The following is a 19,956-nucleotide window of genomic DNA, read 5'->3' on the forward strand; positions in this document are numbered from 1 at the left end:
CTCGGATGCCTGGGAGAGGCTGACACGAACTCCTCTGGTCTTCAGATATCGAGCCCAAGGGTCTAGGTGAAAGAGAATTCAGAGAAACTCTATTGTTCGAACGGCTCTCGGCGAGCCGGTTCACTTTATCTCTGGTACCGCTCAAACAAGGTTTCCCGTAGCCGGGGTCATGATGCAAAGGACATCAAGAGGAATTAGAGCTTACACTATCCGCAGATGTTTCCGTCTGATAGAAAGTCAATTTGTTCAGGGATTGTCTTGATTTCATCATATCGTTGCATCCGCAAGTGTGTGGTGTGCGTTGTTCATGATGACCGCAAGGACTTGGTTTCCTGTCGCGACGGAGCTTATAAGAGAGCAGCTCGAGGTGAAGCCTTTCTTGTGATCTTTACGAACTTCTCCAATTCCACACCAATCCCCTCCTCTGGTCACCGTACTTCTTCGCGCTTTCAGGCATCATTTCAAGTCAACAGCCAGACAGATAAAACCCATATTCATCATGCGTTTCTTCTCTGCCCTGTTTGTCGCCGGCGCGGCCACCGCTGCCAACAACAGCTACTGCACACCCTCCTCGGGCGATGTTCAGGTCGTTCAGCTCACTTGGGCGCTCGAGTACTTGATTGAGCAATTCTACTCGTCGACCCCCCTCAACCAGACCTTCCTTAACTCCGCTGTGAACAGCTCCAACGCCAACTACTATACCAACCTGCAGGGCATGCAACGTCAGAACCGACTGGGTGTGCGGGCGGTGCAGCAGCTCGGCAACCGGGTTGAGAACTTCGATTCCCCCAAGTGCAACTTCACCTTCGAAACTCCCAGCGACAGCGAGAGCTTCCTGCAGACCGCCCTGCAGCTCGAGCAGAGCGTGAGCGGCGCCCTCATTGGTCTCGAAGGCTACACCCAGGCACCCGAGGTTTCCTTCCTCCTCGCCCGTCTGGCTGTTCAGCATGGTGCCCACTCCGGCTACCTCGCCACCACCCAGGAGGGCGTTGTCTTCCCCAACAATGCTACCTCGTTGACCCCAGCCTACAGCCCCGACTATGTACTCACCTCCGGCCAAAACCCCGGCCAACTCGGTGACTACATCAATGGCTGCGTGTCAGCGCCTCAGCCCCCTTGCGGCAACCTCACCATCGGGCCCCTGATCGGCTCTCTAGGCGGTAGCAACTCCACCACTTCCAGCTCAGCAGCTGCTTCCTCGACTGGTGCGGGTGCTGGCTCCAGCTCTGACGCCTCTGCTACTTCTACCGCCACTGCCACCGGCTCCAGCAAGAAGAGATTCTTCTAAACTCGCTACAAATCAAGCGCCGTGTTTGATAAGCCATTGAATGACAAGGTATATCATTGGCTTTTTACATAGATGTTGGCGGTGCCTTGTGAGGTATTTGGGCTCAATGGACATTTATATCATGTCAGCACTGTACTTAATAAGAATATATAATGTTGTGGAAGGGGAGTGACGGACAGAAGATGCATTCGATCTGGCCCGAAAGTTTTAGTAACTAATCTTCATTGTCAGAACTAGTTCTATGTTCTGCAGTACCATCCTACGCACCGTCGAAAGATTTTGATATGAGAGATGCAAGTAATCTATTGAAATTTATGAAAAAGAACATATTCGCAGATAATTCACGTGTGTTCGATATACGTTTGGCGTTTCTTCCTCCATTGTCTGCTGCTTTAAATGCATCTCATCAACGATTTTATATATCAGCGAGGATGCTGACAACCGAGTAGATATTGAACACTTTGCAGCAACTGCTCGCGCTATCGTTGTTTGCATCGTTCATCAGTTCTTTTTGGCTTTTAAAACCCTGCGTTTGTACAGCATAGATATATCCTCAGCTGTAGCATTTACATGGAAACATCGCGATAGGAGGGCTTCGCAGTATCCTAAAGCCTTTTCTATCGACCTCTACAGCTAGCTACAGATTCCAGAAGGAGCATACAATCCCTCACCCAGAGCCCCTCTATGAATAAAAAAAAAAAGAAAATCCCTTCTTCCTATATACACCAGGTCGCTGGCTGTACAATGAACTGTAACAACTCGAAAAGCGGTGCATCAAGTTCGATATCGATCTCAGGTCTACAGTAGACTGTTGGCCGGATTGAACCTAAACTCATGAATGCCAACTTTCCCTTTCATGGCAGCTTGTACTACAAAGACATGTTCCCTTCATGGTAGAAGGGTCCTTGACCCGAGCGGGCCAGGACAAGAGGCTGCGTCGAAATTCGTCCTCGGACTGAACAACTCCGCCAGCGCTCTGGGAAGAGGGAGTGGCAGAGCTGGGTATAGATCGGGGGCCGTGTACGGTACATGTATGGTCTTCAATTGATCCCGTCAGTGTACAAAAGGAATGAAGTGGAGACGGTCGAGGAACACCGTGTTCATCCATCCCAAAGCGCGAGATGGCCATAATCCGAAACCCGCCTCCTCGTCTATCCATCTTGGGAAGAACAAAACGGAGACGTGATACATATATCCATCTCCTTGGACAGTTCCTAGAAGTGTTACCTCACATCCTACCAAGCATCGAAACCCTCTACATCCCCATCCTCCTGCACCATGATCTCCACGCTAAGAACATCTTTATGAACTCCTCAGACCCAACCAAGATATCAACCATAATCAACTGGTCAGCTATCTATACTGCCCCGCTCTTTATGCAGTCTAAGTTCCCATCTGTCTCTGACTGCGAAGATCCATACTCATGGGGTGCAGTTTAACCCATATTGCCTGAGGACTTTAATACCCTGTCTCTATCCGAGGAACTAGCAGAAGAAAGGCTTGATAGATCTTAGTTGAAGAAGTTCTATAAACTGGCTTCCAGAAAATTCAACCTATCTCTTATTAAGGCTATGGATATGATGCACAACAATGATGATGATCCCACTACATTTATCTTCTATATTATTAGATAGACTTTCCAAGGCAGTCTAATTCTGCTTAGAGAGCTCATGATACAAATATGTAAGAAATGGGATCAGATCATTGCACCGCAAAGGGCTAGCAGTGCCCTGCCCTATCCCCTTCTCATAAAAGGAGATTATTGAGAATGGGCAACAGGTAGAAGAATGGGCAGAAATCTATAGTGAGCTTGACAGACTGCGAGCAGATACTGTTGGTCAAGATGGCTAGTTTTCGCATGAGGAACATCGGGAAGTCATGCACAGATGGGAGAACAAGAGGGAAAGACTAGAAGTTCTCGAAGAGCGACTGAATGGACTTCTATGAAACCTGCGAACAACTGGTGCTCCACTCGTTAATCCGGCTAGGTGTGGAAACAGACCGAAGGTCAACAGCGTATGTAATAATTTGGTACATGTACTGGAATCAACGAGTATAGACATGAAAATATGTACAATATGATGTACAAACCTTGATCTTGGCTAAACCTTTGAAGCTACGCTCAAAAGAGCCGGCAACACCAAAATTCTCCATGATTGAGGGCATGCCAGCAGCCTTGGAAGATCACCAGTCAGGACATATATCCATTAAAATTTTGGCAACCTTGCTACAGGTGTCTGATGTGCATACCTGGATGAACCGATTCTGATGGCGCCACATCATCAACCTGTCCGTACCAGCGCCAGGTACTTCTCCAGACTCTCTCCCATAACATTAATGAATGGCCACTGTGTATTCTTTCGGAATAGACGGGCCCAAAGCTTGATGACGGCATGTCCAAGACTTCGAGGGTCGAGATTCGGGGTTTCCTCCCCTTCTTCGAGATCCATCGATGCATAAGCTTCCTCGACTATGCACCGGGTCCAATGAAGGATCCGGCTTTCATTTTCTGAGTCAGAATTAGCCGCGGTCTTTCGGTGTCAAATAATACTAGCTCTCATACCACTCAGCGTTGTCCCACTCCCTGCCTCCGCCAAAGATAAAAGCCATTTACTTAGAAGGACAGCACACTCTAGGCTGGCGAGAGAGTGGCGCACGCTCCAGAAGAATGCTTGGCTGCGTGCAACATAGTCAATGCCCAAGCGAACAGGAATGCTTAATGCGTGTGCGGCATAAATCAGTGCAGGTGTCAGCCGATAGCTTCGTCCTGGACGGGGTGAGCGATGTAGTGCCGCAGCAATGCAATATGGATCCCGTGTCTCCAGTTGGCGGTAAGGACCCAAGTTAAGGGAAAGTCGAACGTAGGCCAGGCCCAAAAGCGAGCTGGAGGTAAAGGGAATAGGGCCATTCTCATTATGGGGATTGAGACTGGACTCGGGTGCTTGTTGCCAAACGGAAGTCCAGGATCGCAGGGCTCTCCTGTAGACACAAGAATTAGACCGTTGCATTCTCCAGATGTCTTAAATCGATTTCGTCAGACTTACTCGAGTTTGTTAAGTTCCTCTGTGGGGAGAGAAAAGGTTTGGTCCCCGTTCGGTATGGATAGCTCGCTTACCAGATGAATGCGTTGAAGGAGACCATGCAGCAGTATATAGTTTCCCAAAGGTGTAGGAATTGGATTTAACATGACGGGCGTCCTTGAGTTCTGCAGAAGAAGGGCCAATGCATCTTGAAAGAACAATTGTTGCGAAATGATCTCCTTCTGTGCGACCTCCCATTCACTCGCCGTGGTGGCCTTCCATTCCTGAGTCGAACAGGGCAAGCGCAAGTGCACCTCGCTACTTCTAAGCACAGGGTATATGTTGTATGCAATGCTGTGTACATGAACAAAACAGAAGGAGACAAGTCGCGTCCGGCGCACTGACTCCTCTTCTGCCCACTCATGCCAGTGCATAGGTGAATGTCTTGGAGTGACCGTAATGTTTTCAGTCAGGCCAAATTCGCGCAATGATCGCACTAGCAAGTGCTGCAGACCAAAGGCTTCTTGTACTAGCTCTGCTCCTTCCCAAGATGCGAATCCCATGAGAATGAGCAGCGTGCGGATGTTCTCTATTTGTCTCCAGGCACTCCATCCGGGGACATTACCGAGCGGCAAAGGAACTGGCTCCGGGGTGTGTTGTTGAAAAGGCTCGGGATTGTGATACAATGGCATTTGCATATTGCTATATGATCCTCCAGACTGGGGTTGCGGTTCCTTTGAGAGCCTATGGAGTAATATCGCTTTGGAAGCATGGAAGAGCTTCTCGGCATTCCGATGTTCCAGCCGATACTGGGCGCCCACTGCCATAAAGGCCAAGATCAGTTCTGGAGCACGTTCATTGATCCGTAGTGTCGGGAGATGTATGAAGGGAAGATGTAAGTGAAAGCCTTCGAAGAATGAGGTCAAGTATCTCATCAAGGTGTGCCGGGAAGGCAACACGAAATCTGGGATTAGCTGACGAAATTCCTCCAAGGAAGTTGCGAGGCGCAGTCTTTGCTCTTCGCTGACCTTCAGAGGAGAGTGGTTCATCGCGTTTTGAGGAGGTTCTAGAGAAAATGGTTAGATACTGTGACTCGGCCTTTTTTGAGTGAACATGTCACATACCATGGTCGGAGATCGTTCCTAGACTCGCGTCTCCGGGCGGTACTGATGGTAACCAAGACCTGAATGGAGAGTCATCGCGGGATCCCCCCATCTGCGTGCGGCGACTTGAGTTTTGCTGTTCTCTCGCCAATCCACCAGGATCAGGTACATCGGCAGGCACTGCACTATGAACGTTTGGTGTCTCTGCGAGTGTAGGAACCCACTCCGCGGGCAGTCCAATCGAATCCAGAAAGTGAGTAAAGTCTTGGAAATGGTTCAGCTCCTCGGGAAGACAAGTCAATGGTTGAGCTGGAGAGGGATTAGACATTGTATGCCATCACACTGATATTCAATATCCTACCAAGTGGTTGGGCGTCGCGATAAACACCGGGTAGAAGAAGCTGCGCAGCTTGGAGAATGTCTGCGTCATGAACCACTGCGGGGTGTGTGTCCAGAACAGCATTGCTACCACGCGTATGAAGCATGCTTTGATGATCATCGCCCAGATACGGTTCCGGGTGCGAACCGGGCCATTGCTCTATCGACGATGATACAGGAAGCGCAACCTCTGTCTGCGGGATTGACTGAGCCTCATGGCTCGGCTGAGCTTCAGGCTGCTTTTGAGCCTGGAGACTAGTTGATTGGGCATGGTCCTTGCTCTCTTGACCAGGCTGGGATGTTGGGGAAGCAAGCTCATTATCTTGATGTAAGATGCGGGTATGTCGTTTTAGAAGGTCACGGCGTGTGAATGCGGCCCCGCAGAAACAGATGAATGGCTTCTCTTTGGTATCTGGGTCGCAGCTATCAGCGATCCATGTCTAAGATGTACTTGATTGAATAGTAAGATGGTTGCATAATCATGCATGAAACAAGGGGATTTACGTGTGCGAATATGCCGCTCTAGATGCTCCGTTCTCCGGAAGTTGCGACCGCAATGGACGCATACTCGGGACTTTGCAACACTGGGGCGACGAGAGCCGCCGCGGTTCGGTTGCGATGATTGTGGCAGCATCAAGACATTTGGGATGCACGAGAACAATGCTTGTATATATCTACTCAGACTTCAGAGCACTGGTAGAGGATCCTCTCCAGTTGGAGACAAATGAAACCGGGGTGATTAATCACAATAAGTGGACTCGTTGGATATCGGAGAAAGACTTCAAGTGGAGGAGGAAAAGTTGCGCCCAGCGAAACTGGAGGGGAATCAGACCCCGTGACTCCAACGGGACTCCAACTCCCTCTGCTTATGTGATCACGACTCCAACTGATAAGTGATTGCCATGATCTATAGAGCTGATGAGGTTGTACATGTGCATTTTCAAATCGTATCCAGTTCATCCTCGCCTAGGTCAACAAGTATGGTACGAAGCTATTCATTCCCAGGCGTGGCAGTCATCACTGGGGCCGGCGGAACAGGTGCTCTATACTTCCAACTGATCATGAAAGGCAACCTCCTGCTAACAGCCTTCTCCAGGAATCGGCGCAGCCGTCACAGAAGCCTTTGCCTCAGCAGGCTGCGAGAGAATTGCCATCACAGACATCAATGAGACTTCGTTGCGAAAGACGGAAGCGAGAATACTCTCCGCCTATCCCGACATCCGCCTCGTAGTAAGAGCAGGTGATGTCACCGACGAGCAATTCGACGACTTTTTCATGGACGAGGTGGTAAGCACATTTGGCCGGCTCGATTACGCAGTAAACTGTGTGGGAGTACTTGGGGAGCCCCTCCGTTCGACAGAGACAAGCACGGAGATCTTTGACAAGATCAACAACATCAATTACAGAGGATGCTGGTTGTCTTCGCGCGCGGAGCTGAAGCAAATGCTCAAGCAGGATCCGCTACCAAGCCATGATCCCCGCCGTGGGCCACAGCGGGGGAGCATTGTCAATATCGCTAGCCAGCTGGGGATTGTTTCGCGTGCTCGTGCCCGTAAGACACTCTATTCATGATTGTCTTCAAGGTAATAGTACTGGATAGGCTGGCTAATTATTCCTCATACATATGTGCAGCTGCATATTGCGCCTCTAAAGCTGCTATCATCGGAATGACTCGTGCCGATGCAATTGACTATTCCGCAGACGGTATCCGTGTCAATTGCATCTGCCCGGGAGTCATTGAAACGCCCATGACAACTAATAGTGAAGAGGTACGCCAGCAGCTGCAACCTGCTGTGGAGATTGCCCCGATGAGACGAATGGGGCAGCCGGAAGAGGTGGCAGATACAGTTCTCTTTCTCTGTTCGAGCTTCGCCTCTTTCATTCAGGGCCATGCCCTCGTTGTTGATGGAGGATACGTAATCAACTGAATCTTTGTACTGTGGCATTTACTCTTTGGATGAGTGTATGCAATAGTATTGCATCGATATCAGAGTTTATCACACATCGCACGTCTATAAGATCACCTGAGTCACATCTGACTTGCATGGCTAGAATTTAATTAATGGTATAGCGATTGTCTTTCCAATCAAAATTGGTCTCCCATGCATGACCAGCTCTTAAAACCTTGGAATCCTGCCACAACCCACCGACAATCTGCATTCCAACCGGCAACTGCACGTCCACATTATCTTTGGCAGAGGCAAACCCAACGGGGATTGACATGGCAGGCTGGCCTGTGACATCGAATATGGCGGTATTGATCGTAAGTCCCATACTTGGCCTGACTGACTCCAGAGGAAGACCACGCTTTCCATGCCTGGATGCGATAACAGGCGTGGTAGGCATGACCACTACATCGTGATTCTCGAAGATATTCTCGTATAGGTCCCGAAGTCTGCGACCGATGTTCATGGTCTTGCCGTAAAGGCCCGGGAAGCGCGAAGCGAGGTACAAGCCGTTGATTATGACATTCTTGGTCGCGGGAAAAGCTCTCTGGAAGCCTTCATCCGTCCAAGGAAGCCTTGCACCGTCCAGCTCCGTCATGTAAAGCCCGTGCCTCCCATGCGCGTGCCCCAAGAGACTCATGGATCCTGCTATGCGTTGCTGGATTGTCCAGATGGCGGGGCCGTGCAGGTGCTCGGGGAGAGAGATTTCCTCGATGACAGCACCAAGCTCCTTGAATCTTTGCACGGCAGCCATGACACAGCTTCTGACTGTTGGGTCAACAGCACTGTGCTCGAACCCTTCTTTGAGGACGCCGATGTTGAAGCCTTCGAGTCTGGCTGGTTCTGTTTGGAGTGTCTGAGCAAATGTGGTTGTTCCCGGCCTAGGGCTGCTGAGTGATCTATCGTCTATTCCATCATATCTGCTAATGGCATCCAAACATAGCGCGACCTCTTGTACAGACCGCGCCAGGGGACCCGCGTGATCGTTCACAGCATCGCCACTTGTGATACCAGTGAATGGAACCAGGCCATGAGTTGGCTTGAGACCAACACCTGAGACGATATCAATACCAACCTCAAGGCTATAATTTTTGAAGACTCGTCGAACTTACAGCCACAGAATGACGCAGGTACCCTGATACTGCCACCCTGATCTCCCCCTATTGTGATATCCACCACGCCGCCCGCAACTAGAGCAGCGCCGCCAGACGTGCTTCCGCCGGCAGAGTAACCAGCCGCATGTGGGTTCTCGACTGTGCCCTGGGCACTGGTATATGAGCCGGTCGAGTGGCAGAAATTTTCGCATGTTGAAGTACCTAGGATATCTACACCCGCGTCCAGAAGTCGCTTCACAACTGTGGCATCGGTAGTGGGTGTCCAAGATGGTATCACGTCGCTACCAAGTAGCTGAGGCACACCAGCGACTGCGATGCAATCTTTCAGGCTGACTGTCTTACCAGCCAGAGAACCTCCTTCTTTATTGCCCTCAATGAGGAATCTATGAGCCCAGGCTTGCCCGAAGACTTGCTCCTCCGGGCCAGGCCGTCGTACGTCCTGTCGTGGGTAGCGTGATATGTCGGGCACAGGCTGGTAGTCTGGCAGCTTTGACACATCCTCCGCGCAGTCATGAACAGCAGCGAGGAGCGTATGGAAGTCGTCCACCTCTTCAGGAGCGATCGTCAACCCGAGATCATTCAATAGAAGTTGAGCATCCTCCTTCTTCACAGGATTGTCCCTGTATTTATCCATGAGCCCGTAAGCATATTTCCAAGTGGAGCTAAACTCACGGTGAGGTCGAGGTAAACAAGACGGACATGGTGGTCGGTCTTCTGCACTCCGATGAAATGGCTTTTTGGAGTATAGAGTTTCCTCGAGTCACTGGTGGCAGTGGATGCGGGATAACACAAATTTCCCAGCAACAGATACTTAAAAGACGCCCTATTTCATGTCCTTTCCCCTCATAATCTGTAAGCAAGATAGAAGAAAAGAGGGAAAGAAGGAAATCAGCGCCCCTATCGCGCAAGCAACATACTCCAACTGCCCAGGATCTACGGGGTCCTACCATGAGAATTGGAGGCTTGGGAGTTGGAGTCGCGGCCCACCATCAACACCATGATTTGGAGTCAACAAGACAGCCTTATCAATTCCAACAGACATCTCTTTTGTCTCCGCAGAAATGGAGACCCATGATAAGTATCAAGTCCCACCTTGTTGGCTGCAGCTTGATGGACGGACCGGAGGCTGGTAGGCTACTACTTAGACCGTGAACCCCTCAGCCGATCCCGATGACTCCCCTCATATCTCCTGATTCCCCCGTGCTTGTCGTCTCCTACTTTCCAGAAACATAGCCTACTGCCAGTTACACCTCTGACGAAAATCTATTTGTAATTGTCGGGGCTTCATAATCGCTGAAATGGGCAAGAAACGAGTCCTTATTACGTATGGAGTAGATGTCGATGCAGTCACCGGCTGAGGACTCCTCAAACGACATCAGCAGGGGTCAGTCACCACTATACCCGAAGCACAAGCTCGAACGCCGCTGCTAACCCAGTGCGCGAACAGGGATCTGGGCTGCCGCCGTCGGTACGCGACGTCTGCTGAAATTCTTCAACAAATACGGCATCAAAGCGACATGGTTCGTCCCGGGCCACTCGTTGGAATCCTTCACGGAGGATATGGCTGCCGTGCGCGACGCCGGCCACGAGATCGGCCTGCATGGGTACTCGCATGAGAACCCGAAAGACATGACCGTTGAGCAGCAGCGCGATGTGCTCGATAAGACGTACCGCGTGCTGACGGAGTTCGCTGGGAAGCCGCCCCGTGGCGGCGTAGCTCCTTGGTATGCTTCCTCCTTTCCCCACTTGCGGGGCGTAATGATCTTTTCGCATGCTGGTACAGGAGATCCCAGGTGGGAAACAAGTAAAAGAAGGAGCACAGCTGCTCCTGGGCTACGGCATCGAGTATGACCACAGCATGGAGCCACGAGGATTGCCAAGCGTACTATCTGTGGACCGGGGACACCTGGACCAACATCGACCACACCAAGACGGCGAAGGAGTGGATGAAGCCGCTCGTCCAGGGCCAGAAGACGGGGCTCGGGGAGATCCCCGCGAACTGGTACATCGACGATTTGCCTCCGATGATGTGCATCAAAGCGGCGCCAAACAGCCACGGCTTCGTGAACCCGCGGGACGTCGAAGACATCTAGCGCGATCACTTTGACTACTTCCACCGGGAGTACGAACGTTCATCTTTCCGATTACGATCCGTCCAGATGTTTCTGGACGGCCGCATGTACTTTTGATGTGTGAGATGTGTGTGTGTGTGTGTGTGTGTGTGTGTGTGCTATATATCTTTCATATACAGAGAAAGTATTTCTTGATCAGATTTATGAGACCTCAAGCATTATTCTATTTGTTACTTGATAGTGTAAGCGCATTTCTAAACCATGGCATGGGCACTAAATAGCCGAAGTGCTATTTCTATCAGAAACAGAAACGCCGGGCGAGTTGTGGAGTTAGTAATTCATGCAAGCAGGAAGAGGAAGCCGGGGCATTGGTCACTATCTAGCCCTAGGAGGTTCATAGAGCAGGAAGAGACCAGGGCTCCTCTCTAACACGTTCAAGGAAGTGCTACCATGCGCCTATTTGCGAAAGAGCCACGTCGCAGAGTGCCTACTGTATCTCGTTGTAGGATCCAAGCAAGGCCAGACAGGTATTAAACGCTGGGGGAGTTGAGGGGTCAATGATGTGTCAAGGAGAGAGAAATAGTCGACTCCTATGCATCCAGACTGCGATTGCGATCAAGATGGGGTTGGAAGTTGATGGGCATCCCGATCTTGTAGGTTTGTGGTTCTGGAGTGAGCTATGGATTTCAAGTGATTCCTGCTGCAGCTGATATGCTTCCTAGGTAGGTTTCGTATGATTGAGCGGGGTGGCTAAGGATGAATCAGAATCAAAAAATTGGATGGTATATTGGGATCACGATCACCGATGTTCTGCAGGAACAGTAGATATAACTCCAGTAGCATGAGGTCACTTCAAAGGTACTGGTCGAATCCGTTAAGCATGGCCTCCTATAAAAATAACGAGTCTGGAAACGAATTAGTAGGCGTTGTCTTCTAGAATGAGCGAGTACTGTTTACGCAGTCAGAAAATACGTAACGGGACTGGGTATGAAGCTCATTAAATCATTCATGATAGTCCACAGGCTAGAATATTTGCTGGTCGAACTGCTGCAAAGTCAATCCCACCACCATGTCAGTCTTTCCCCCGCACAGCGGTTGGACAACCGCATATCGAGGCTGTAGTTGGCCATCGACCTGTTCCGGGTTACCCTCTGCCAAGAACACCATTACCGAGTTCCCAGGACGGCAACCAGACAGACGGCAATCAATGTTGATGCGTGAAAGCTTCAGTCTTTGAAATGTTTCACATGGGCCCTTCCCGGTCGTCGAAGAATTCGGAAAACTCCCGGTCGAGAGCACGGTGGTCGAAGGGAGAAGAACCCCCTAGCGCCATGCTTCCGCTATCAGGGCTATCAACACTGAGATAGTCTAGAACCTCGGAGTATCTGTTGAGATTTTTCCGGTGGTCAGCCCTGTCTTGATGAGAAAGGATCACATCGCACACACATCATAACCTTCCAGGTCTCCTTCGGAAGGTCCATGTTGTTGAAAGACCAGTCAAAGGGCCCTGCCGCGACAGGTTCATCGGTAGGGTCATGGTATGGAGCTAGGTAGGGATGTCTCAGGGCATCTTGGGCGGAGACTCTGATGTCGGGGTCAATGACGAGCATTTTCTTGAGAAGGTCAATAGCTGTCAAAGATGCAAGGGTTATTATCCGCTTCTGCTATATATTCGGTGAGCGTTGGGAACCGGGGAGTATCTATACCATCAAAGTCGGTATCTTTCGGGACGATAGTGGACAGATCTCGAGGCTCTCGTGATGGCAATGATTGGACGAATTTCATAGTCTGGCAGATGGGGATCAGTCATGGTGATGAACACAACAGGGGCTAAAGCACTGACATTCTTGCTAGTAATCTTCTCAAGCACCGACTTAGGGGGATTCCCAAGAATATTCGTGATCAAATGGAACTGATGAACATGATCTTTCCCTGGGAAGAGTGGTTTGCCCCGGAGCATCTCGGCAAGGATGCAGCCTGCGCTCCAGATATCCACCTGCACGCCGTATCGCTGCCAGGTTAGCATGATTTCCGGGGCGCGGTAGTATCTGGTCGAAACATAGCCGGTCATCTGAGGTTCCTGCAGTCGGGCGAGACCAAAGTCACAGATCTTCAAGTCACAGTTTTCGTTGATGAGGATGTTGGTTGGTTTGAGGTCACGGTGGATCACATTCGCCGAGTGAATGTATTTCAAGCCTCTCTATCGATTGTCAGCAAGGCGGCTGGAGGTTGTATGAAAGTCAGCCATCATACTAAGATTTGGTAGATAAAGTATTGCGCGAATTGGCTGTCGAGGGGTTTCACGCTCAACAGACGACTGAGATCAGTCCCGAGGAGCTCGGTTGCAATGTAGCTAACACGATATCAGTACCATCAACAGAAGCTTGCATTCCATACCAGCAACGTACATGTCTTCGAGGGGAGAAATAAAGATATCGCGCAAACAAATAAGCTATATGCAGGCGTCAGCTTCTTGCGTCGCCTAGTTGACCTGGCAGGCGCCACACATTCTCATGGCGGAGGTACTTGAGCAACTTGATCTCACGATAAGTACGTTTGGCCAAAGACGAGCCGTCAAATGGTTTCATGACCTTTTTGAGAGCAACTAGCTGTTGGGTGATCTGATCGAACGCCGAGCTACAGTTCATATGCCGTCAACGACATCCACGGTAACAGCAAGGTACACTCATGAAGAGCAGAAGAAGCAAAAAGTAGGTGGCAGATACATACCAGACGAGACCAAAAGATCCCATACCAATGGGCTGTAAGTTCACATATCTAGTCATAGTAGTAGTCAGCTTCAGCTTCATAGCCTTCATTTGTTTTCTTTCTCTCTTGCTTGCTTTTTTTTTTTTTTTTTGTTCTCTCTTTTTGTGCACCCTTCCTCGGCAACATTCGAGGGGCAACAAGGGTATAACTATCTATCCATCTCTACCCACCCAGCGGGATAGACAGACTAACAGACCAACAGACTAATAGACCAACGAAACAACAAACAATCACACCGACAGAAAGACAGACGTACCTGGTGGTGTATTCGAATTTAGTACCCAGGATCTCAGCACGGACAAACTCAGCCATGTGAATAAAGGGGACTTGGGGTAGGCCAAGCGGTCAGATATTGCGATCTCCGTAACAATCGAAATCCGCAGGTGGCAATAGTCTCAAAGCTCATAATCCGATCCGATGGGACAGAAGCGATGACAGGGGACGAGGAGAGAGAGGGGGGGGTGGGTGTATGTGTGTATGTGTGTGTCTGGTTGAGTGGACAGTGGATTGGGACTGTGGGAATGGTGACTAGTCGGTTTGACTGAGCTCAGGAAGATAGTAGTAGTAGACAGGTAGGTCGTAGTCTAGGTAGTTCCATTTGTTAATGATGGTTTGTGACTTTGTTGCGCACAGAAAGAATGGGGAGAGTCGAATGGTACTACTATAGAGTACAGACACTGTACATACTCCCTAGTCTACAGAGAGGTAAGGACTAAGGGAGTCGGCAGTAGGCAGTAGGCAGTACCTAGGTATGGGACTGCGAGAGGGTTACTAACTAACACACACACACACACGTCCATTTTTGATGCAGGAAGAAGGTTCGGGAATTTCAGCCCGAATATATTATTTACTACTATCCGTAGTTAGATACTATCTAGAGTTGCTCCAGAGGCCTATGGTAGTAGAAGTAGTAGTAGTAGTCTACGGAGTACCTAGTAGGTAGTATACTGTGTATATAACATGAAATGATGAAAGAGATTCTAGACTGTTCGATCAGCTGAGATCCTGGAAATCCAACTGGGGAATACACTCGTGTGTGGCATTCGATTGGTGGGACGAGATGCCAAAGCTCAGCGCAAAATCAAGGCAGTGGGCCTGTTTCTGCTGCAGTCAACAAACAACTGCGGCCCAGTTTTATCCATCCATCCATCCATCCATACATACATACAATGGATGTTACCTACAGAGTACGTAGTAGGTACAGATATTTACAGTGAGACTAATTGAATTAGTTGTTCGACTGTCGCATCAAAGGACTTATTACCGAGTCAATTTCAATCTTGATACAGGAAGCTGCAGAGAGTGTGCCTGAGAGTCCCAGCAATCAGCTCAGGTCAGTCCCTCCGTATCAATCAGGTGGATCGCGCGTTTACTGATACAAAGAAGGACTCCTACATTCCAAGGTCTCTTGTCAAATGCTCCCGGAATCTGACTCGGTTCAATGATTCCCCTTCCCACCCCTCTTTCGTTCTTTCAAGCGGCCCAGACAATCAACACAGTGCATATTCAAGGTCCTGTCATATCCCTGCCTTATGATATGAGTGATATGATACATCCGCTATGAGCGATCTCACCCTCGACATGTCAATCATCTAGTAGGTCTAGTAGGTTGCCCACCTGCACCGCCCTCGGCTTCGAGAGCGTCACATTCTCCTCCAACTCCAAGTGATCTGGCTCCTTGTTCGTGTTGTCTGCCTCTTCGCCGCGTACTGCAGGTACCCTCTTCTTCCCTTTCTTGTCGCGAGCCGAGCGAGGGCCGGCAGCCACCGCCGCGCTCTGTGATTCCCGTTGAACTGTCGCGATGCTCCTCGGGTTGGCCTTTCGGAGGAGCTGGATATCCTGCTGCTTGGCTCCCCATTTTGCAAACTCCTGATACCCTCTGATCGCTTGCCTTTTCAGTTCCTCCTCCGCCCGGGTCCGCTCCCGATGCGCCATAGAAGACAATTCCGCGTTCGCCAGTTCCAGTTCCGACAAGATCGCCGAACTCATCTCACATTTGCAGGTGCAGGAGTGATTCTCCACGCAAGGCCTGTCACAGACATGCCCGCAGAGCATCCTGAGATTGCACCGCTCCTGGCATTGGACCTGTTCGTGAGAGAAACTGAAACAAGGCATGATTAACATCTGCCCGTCTGCTCGGGCGCATCTATCTATAGCTCACCTGTGACAACTGAGAGAACATTTGTGTCCACATTCAAGAGCCTCCCCGCATGGCCGAAGGCAACCTCCATTCAGTCGGCTCCAGTCGGACGGTTCTAGAGCATTGGATGTCAGTGAACCGTACAGGCCATCGGAATCTGCACCGGCCAACCGACCTTGTATGAAAGTCTTATCGCTGTGTTTCTGGCATGTCAAGGGCAATGAAACCCCGATACTACGGTAAGGGTGCTCCCCGGCCAGGATTTCGATCACCTGGCTCCAGAGATCATCGGCAGCGGAGACGCACTTTGCATTCCCAAAGATGTAGAGTCCGTTCCTTGCTCTGGAGAGTGCAACGCAGACTCTGTTCGCCACGGACAGAAAGCCAATGCTCTTGGCATTCGAGCCTCTCACCAAGGACAAGATTACAACATCGTTCTCTTCTCCCTGATACGAGTCAACCGTCACAACCTTGACATAATGGCCTTGCAGATAGGAGTGGTTTTTAATCATCCTTAACAACTTCTTCCTCTGCCCATTGTAGAACGTCAACACGGTAATAGTGTCTATCGAGACCCCATTGAGCACAAGGTAGACAAAGAATCCAACGATCATCTCTGCCTCCATCTCATTGAACTTGGATGCCATGCTATCGCTGCTCTCCGGCCAATCATGCGAGAAGAAGAAGGACCTGACTTCACCCATTCCTGGAACATGTGGGCGCTCCAGGACTGTGGGATGGTCCTCCAGGTTCCCATAGATGGGTTCTAACAAACGACGTATCTCCGGAGCCATACGTCTCTGCCGGCGCAGGGTGACGTAGTCGATCCCGTTCTTGACAAGGCGTTCAAACATTGACACGTCCAGGTGAAATGGCTCACCTTCGAGGTCCTGCACTGCGCAATGTCCCTTGAGTTGTTGATGGTCGCCTACCAGGATCAGATGTTGAACTGAATCAAGACAGCCAACCGCGATTGGTGCCTCGATGGCCTCCGCTGCTTCTTCTATCAGGATGATCTTCGGGCGGACGCTCGAGATCAGAGCTCTGTACTTGCTCAAACCCGTGGTCGTCATACCAATGACCTTGGTGTTTCGTAAAATGAGGTAGTCTCGCTCCCATTTCCCAATCTGGAGATCTGCGCACGTTCCGGCGTAACGAGCGGCCAGTCCTTGGAATTGTTCTAAGATCTTTGTCTTGAGTTGGCCTCGAAGAATATCATAAACTGCACCACGTGCTTTCACCGGGATCTTCCACATATCAGGGTACTTGAGATAGTCGAGACTAGATTTCTCCGGTTGGATAGAGCGAACCAGCCCACACATTGCTTCACGAAGAAAGATAAACTGACCTCGGAGATTCTCAAAATCATCCTCTTCCACTCCTTGTTCTACCTCGACCTCTTTAAGCTGCTCATACTCGAGATCTATTTCGTCTTCATCGAACCCAAAGTTCTCTTTCGTGTACGCGACCTGGAACTTGAACACCTGATCTCCGAGCCAAGCGTTCAACGGATCGGCATTTTCCCCAGTGTCTGGACGTATCCAGCCCTTGGCTCCTTTTTCGAGGGAATCATGTTGCACTGGGGTCAGCAGTCCGTACTTCACGAACAGATTAGAGGGCAATGGTGTACCATCGTCCTCTTGGTTGAACGGTTGGAGAAGCTCCACAATGGCGGCTACCAAGCTTTTAAATTTCCTCATAGAAGGCCCATAAATGCCACCTTGAACCGTAGGCGGAGGCTCTTTCTGCCTCATAGCGAAGAGGGTGTGCTTTTTGATTTCGAGGTCGCTGCTTCTGCCCCCCAACCGGACGTAGCCTTTTTCAAAAGCAGATATGTGTCTCAACAGTTGGTCCAGTGCATGATTAGTTTGGGAGGAGACGATTATGGGGGGATCCTGGGGTTCCATGTTCGATAATAGGATTCTCAAGGCGATCACGGAGACAAATGTCTTTCCGGTACCTGGAGGACCTTGGATGATAGCCAACTTCTTGGTCAGGATCTGTCTCAAAGCCTCCCACTGTGACTTGTCCAGGTCCCCTATTGGGGACTTGGGCCAACTGTCCAGCAGGTTGACCTTGGCCTCTTTGTCCGAGTCATCAATAGCCGATTGTATATCCATAATAGGACGTTGTTTGACATAGTCCGGCGGATCGATGTTACTGCCCAAGGTGCATATGTGATCAGCTAGTGGGAACCTGAATACAAGTTTAGTAGCTTGCGACTGGCTTTAGTTCCCTGCTACTGACCGTTCGTAGTTCAGCTTCTGAAGAGCAGCCATGGTGTGTCTCGAAGCTTCATAATAACCTGTTCTGGCTTCAACCATGACCCATTCTTGATGGGGGTCAAAGTTGGCGTCCTCAGGTCTGGCAAAGAAGATATCAATCTCTGGTGGCTCTTGCTTGACTCCCTCCAGGGGCCTTGCAGCGACGACAGCGACGAAACACTTGGTTCGAAACGCATCATCTTTGGGAGAGAGTGCAACAACAGAGCCAGTTATCAAGCGCTTCGAATATTCCCAGACGATCCTCCTTCCAGATCTATTCGTCGAGAACTGGATTCGGAAGGCAATGCCTCTTCTCGCGAACGTGATACCGGTTATATAAACCTAGAACAGCCGACGCGTTAGATAGCTCTCAACAACAGAGGGAAGCGTAAAACTGGAGATTGACCTTCTCATATACCGATACAGCTTTGGAGTCCCTCATCTGAGGATCATTGCGGAAATACGCCACCGCATCCCTAAGGGGAGCCACGGCGTCCTCGCGAATAAGTTCATAGTGAGCTCTGAGATAGGTATCCTTGGAAGGCCAGGGACCGTCTATGCGATTAGGCATCAGATCAATACAATCATCATCATCTTGCTCTAATGGCAAGATCTCGCCAGAAGCTGGGATCTCGGGCTTTTTGAGCCAGGCTTCTGTCTGCTCGAGATTATAGCTGCGAAAGTAACTTTTGATCTCGGGGTTGACTAGGACGATTGGACCAGTGCTCACACTCGCCAGGGCTTGATGGATTTCGTCTTGAACGTAGGTAACTGGCTCCTCTTCAGAGTCCATCTTGGATATGATGGTCTTTGACGACTGGGGCTTGAACTATGATGGAGAGTAAGAAGGGGAGTATGGAAATGGGCAGAACAGGAGATGGGGAGGGCAAAGGACGGCATAAGTTGAGAGTGAATATGTGAAGGACGCCGAGAGTCTGATTCACCGGCCAGTGGGAAGTGAGGCAGGCGAACCTCATGAGCATCTTGTTGACTGGAAAAAAATATAGCACAATTCATGTAGTTCTATGGAGGACACTGTAGATACAGACAAGTTTCAGTATTAAACATCTCATAGACTCCTCATCCTCTTTCTTTCATAGGGATATCCAATGGGTAGCTGCTCATCATTTGATGTCTAGCCACCTCAATGTCTGACTTTCCACCTGCTATCAACAGCCTGCTTTTCTTTGTGGTCCCTTGAGATTGATAGCATTATCCCATCCTGAGAGGTCTTGATGAGAAGTGCGTGGACTCTGATGCAAATAGCCGATAGCTAAGGCATCTTGAGCAGGTATGATATTGCTTGACTACTCAATGGGCTTCAAGAGTCAGCGAGCATTCTGTTTGTTACCTGACCCTCAATATCCACTTTTCGGTGTATTATTATCTGATTGTTTTCGACATTATCATCCAAGTCTTCATCTACGTGATGTTGGATGAGCTTCGGCTTTCCATATGGATGCCTCAGGTGGAACTCATAAGTATCCATGCTTATAATTCACTCGCTTGATGAGATCAAACTTCAGAATGACCAGAGATTCAGATAATGGCAATTTCCAATTGAGCAAAACCGAGTTGAAGGAGTCGATTAGTAGTAACTGTCTGCTTCATAGACCAAGATATTATTACTTACTTTAAGCTTCGATGGCGCTAACCCAGATCAGAAACATCGGCCTGAGGCACGAAGTGGGCAGTCAACGTGACTGACATCTGGGGAAAAGAACGAACACAGCGGAGATTGGCCGGTCTCCTCAGGGAATCAAGAGGCTGAAACGCTTATTTGATCGCATCTATGACAAGCTGCAAATCAATCGTCGCATTCTTTACGTGCATGTCAATCAGTTGATATTCCCTGGATTTG

The 19,956-nt window shown here is 49.8% G+C and overlaps 8 protein-coding genes across 8 annotated transcripts, besides 6 other annotated features; 3 read left to right on the forward strand and 5 right to left on the reverse strand.

Moving 5' to 3' along the window:
• Positions 1-499: 499 nt before the first annotated feature.
• Positions 500-1,288, forward strand: ACLA_011390 (uncharacterized protein; the record flags this gene model as incomplete). Its single annotated transcript, XM_001274137.1, has 1 exon — positions 500-1,288. The coding sequence occupies one exon, from the start codon at positions 500-502 to the stop codon at positions 1,286-1,288; it is 789 nt and encodes a 262-aa protein (XP_001274138.1).
• A 1,941-nt stretch (positions 1,289-3,229) lies between these two features.
• On the reverse strand, positions 3,230-3,442 carry ACLA_011400 (uncharacterized protein; the record flags this gene model as incomplete). The annotated part of the gene is made up of 2 exons (XM_001274138.1): positions 3,230-3,328; positions 3,380-3,442. 2 exons carry the CDS (start codon positions 3,440-3,442, stop codon positions 3,230-3,232), a joined length of 162 nt encoding a protein of 53 aa, XP_001274139.1.
• A 128-nt stretch (positions 3,443-3,570) lies between these two features.
• ACLA_011410 (C2H2-type zinc finger protein) lies at positions 3,571-6,423 on the reverse strand (the record flags this gene model as incomplete). The annotated part of the gene is made up of 6 exons (XM_001274139.1): positions 3,571-3,758; positions 3,852-4,267; positions 4,333-5,374; positions 5,433-5,720; positions 5,773-6,201; positions 6,294-6,423. The coding sequence occupies 6 exons, from the start codon at positions 6,421-6,423 to the stop codon at positions 3,571-3,573; spliced, it is 2,493 nt and encodes an 830-aa protein (XP_001274140.1).
• A 346-nt stretch (positions 6,424-6,769) lies between these two features.
• ACLA_011420 (SDR family NAD(P)-dependent oxidoreductase) lies at positions 6,770-7,717 on the forward strand (the record flags this gene model as incomplete). Its single annotated transcript, XM_001274140.1, has 3 exons — positions 6,770-6,827; positions 6,886-7,341; positions 7,422-7,717. 3 exons carry the CDS (start codon positions 6,770-6,772, stop codon positions 7,715-7,717), a joined length of 810 nt encoding a protein of 269 aa, XP_001274141.1.
• A 127-nt stretch (positions 7,718-7,844) lies between these two features.
• Positions 7,845-9,551, reverse strand: ACLA_011430 (putative amidase; the record flags this gene model as incomplete). Its single annotated transcript, XM_001274141.1, has 3 exons — positions 7,845-8,788; positions 8,848-9,470; positions 9,523-9,551. 3 exons carry the CDS (start codon positions 9,549-9,551, stop codon positions 7,845-7,847), a joined length of 1,596 nt encoding a protein of 531 aa, XP_001274142.1.
• Positions 8,285-8,322: a microsatellite.
• Positions 9,552-10,185: 634 nt separating the features above from the next.
• ACLA_011440 (polysaccharide deacetylase family protein) lies at positions 10,186-10,943 on the forward strand (the record flags this gene model as incomplete). The annotated part of the gene is made up of 3 exons (XM_001274142.1): positions 10,186-10,234; positions 10,298-10,574; positions 10,673-10,943. The coding sequence occupies 3 exons, from the start codon at positions 10,186-10,188 to the stop codon at positions 10,941-10,943; spliced, it is 597 nt and encodes a 198-aa protein (XP_001274143.1).
• Positions 10,944-11,048: 105 nt separating this feature from the next.
• Positions 11,049-11,079: a microsatellite.
• Positions 11,049-11,080: a microsatellite.
• Positions 11,081-12,165: 1,085 nt separating this feature from the next.
• On the reverse strand, positions 12,166-14,003 carry mpkC (mitogen-activated protein kinase mpkC; the record flags this gene model as incomplete). Its single annotated transcript, XM_001274143.1, has 9 exons — positions 12,166-12,307; positions 12,369-12,552; positions 12,629-12,710; positions 12,766-13,122; positions 13,176-13,275; positions 13,331-13,374; positions 13,430-13,559; positions 13,653-13,700; positions 13,948-14,003. The coding sequence occupies 9 exons, from the start codon at positions 14,001-14,003 to the stop codon at positions 12,166-12,168; spliced, it is 1,143 nt and encodes a 380-aa protein (XP_001274144.1).
• Positions 13,869-13,943: a microsatellite.
• Positions 13,874-13,906: a microsatellite.
• An 824-nt stretch (positions 14,004-14,827) lies between the features above and the next one.
• Positions 14,828-14,857: a microsatellite.
• Positions 14,858-15,275: 418 nt separating this feature from the next.
• ACLA_011460 (putative DEAD box helicase involved in nonsense mediated decay) lies at positions 15,276-18,888 on the reverse strand (the record flags this gene model as incomplete). The annotated part of the gene is made up of 5 exons (XM_001274144.1): positions 15,276-15,792; positions 15,853-15,946; positions 16,007-18,027; positions 18,079-18,437; positions 18,502-18,888. The coding sequence occupies 5 exons, from the start codon at positions 18,886-18,888 to the stop codon at positions 15,276-15,278; spliced, it is 3,378 nt and encodes a 1,125-aa protein (XP_001274145.1).
• Positions 18,889-19,956: the final 1,068 nt, after the last annotated feature.

This window comes from Aspergillus clavatus, genomic scaffold (genome assembly GCF_000002715.2).
Source record: "Aspergillus clavatus NRRL 1 1099423829795 genomic scaffold, whole genome shotgun sequence".
In the NCBI taxonomy this organism is placed as follows: Eukaryota; Fungi; Ascomycota; class Eurotiomycetes; order Eurotiales; family Aspergillaceae; genus Aspergillus; species Aspergillus clavatus.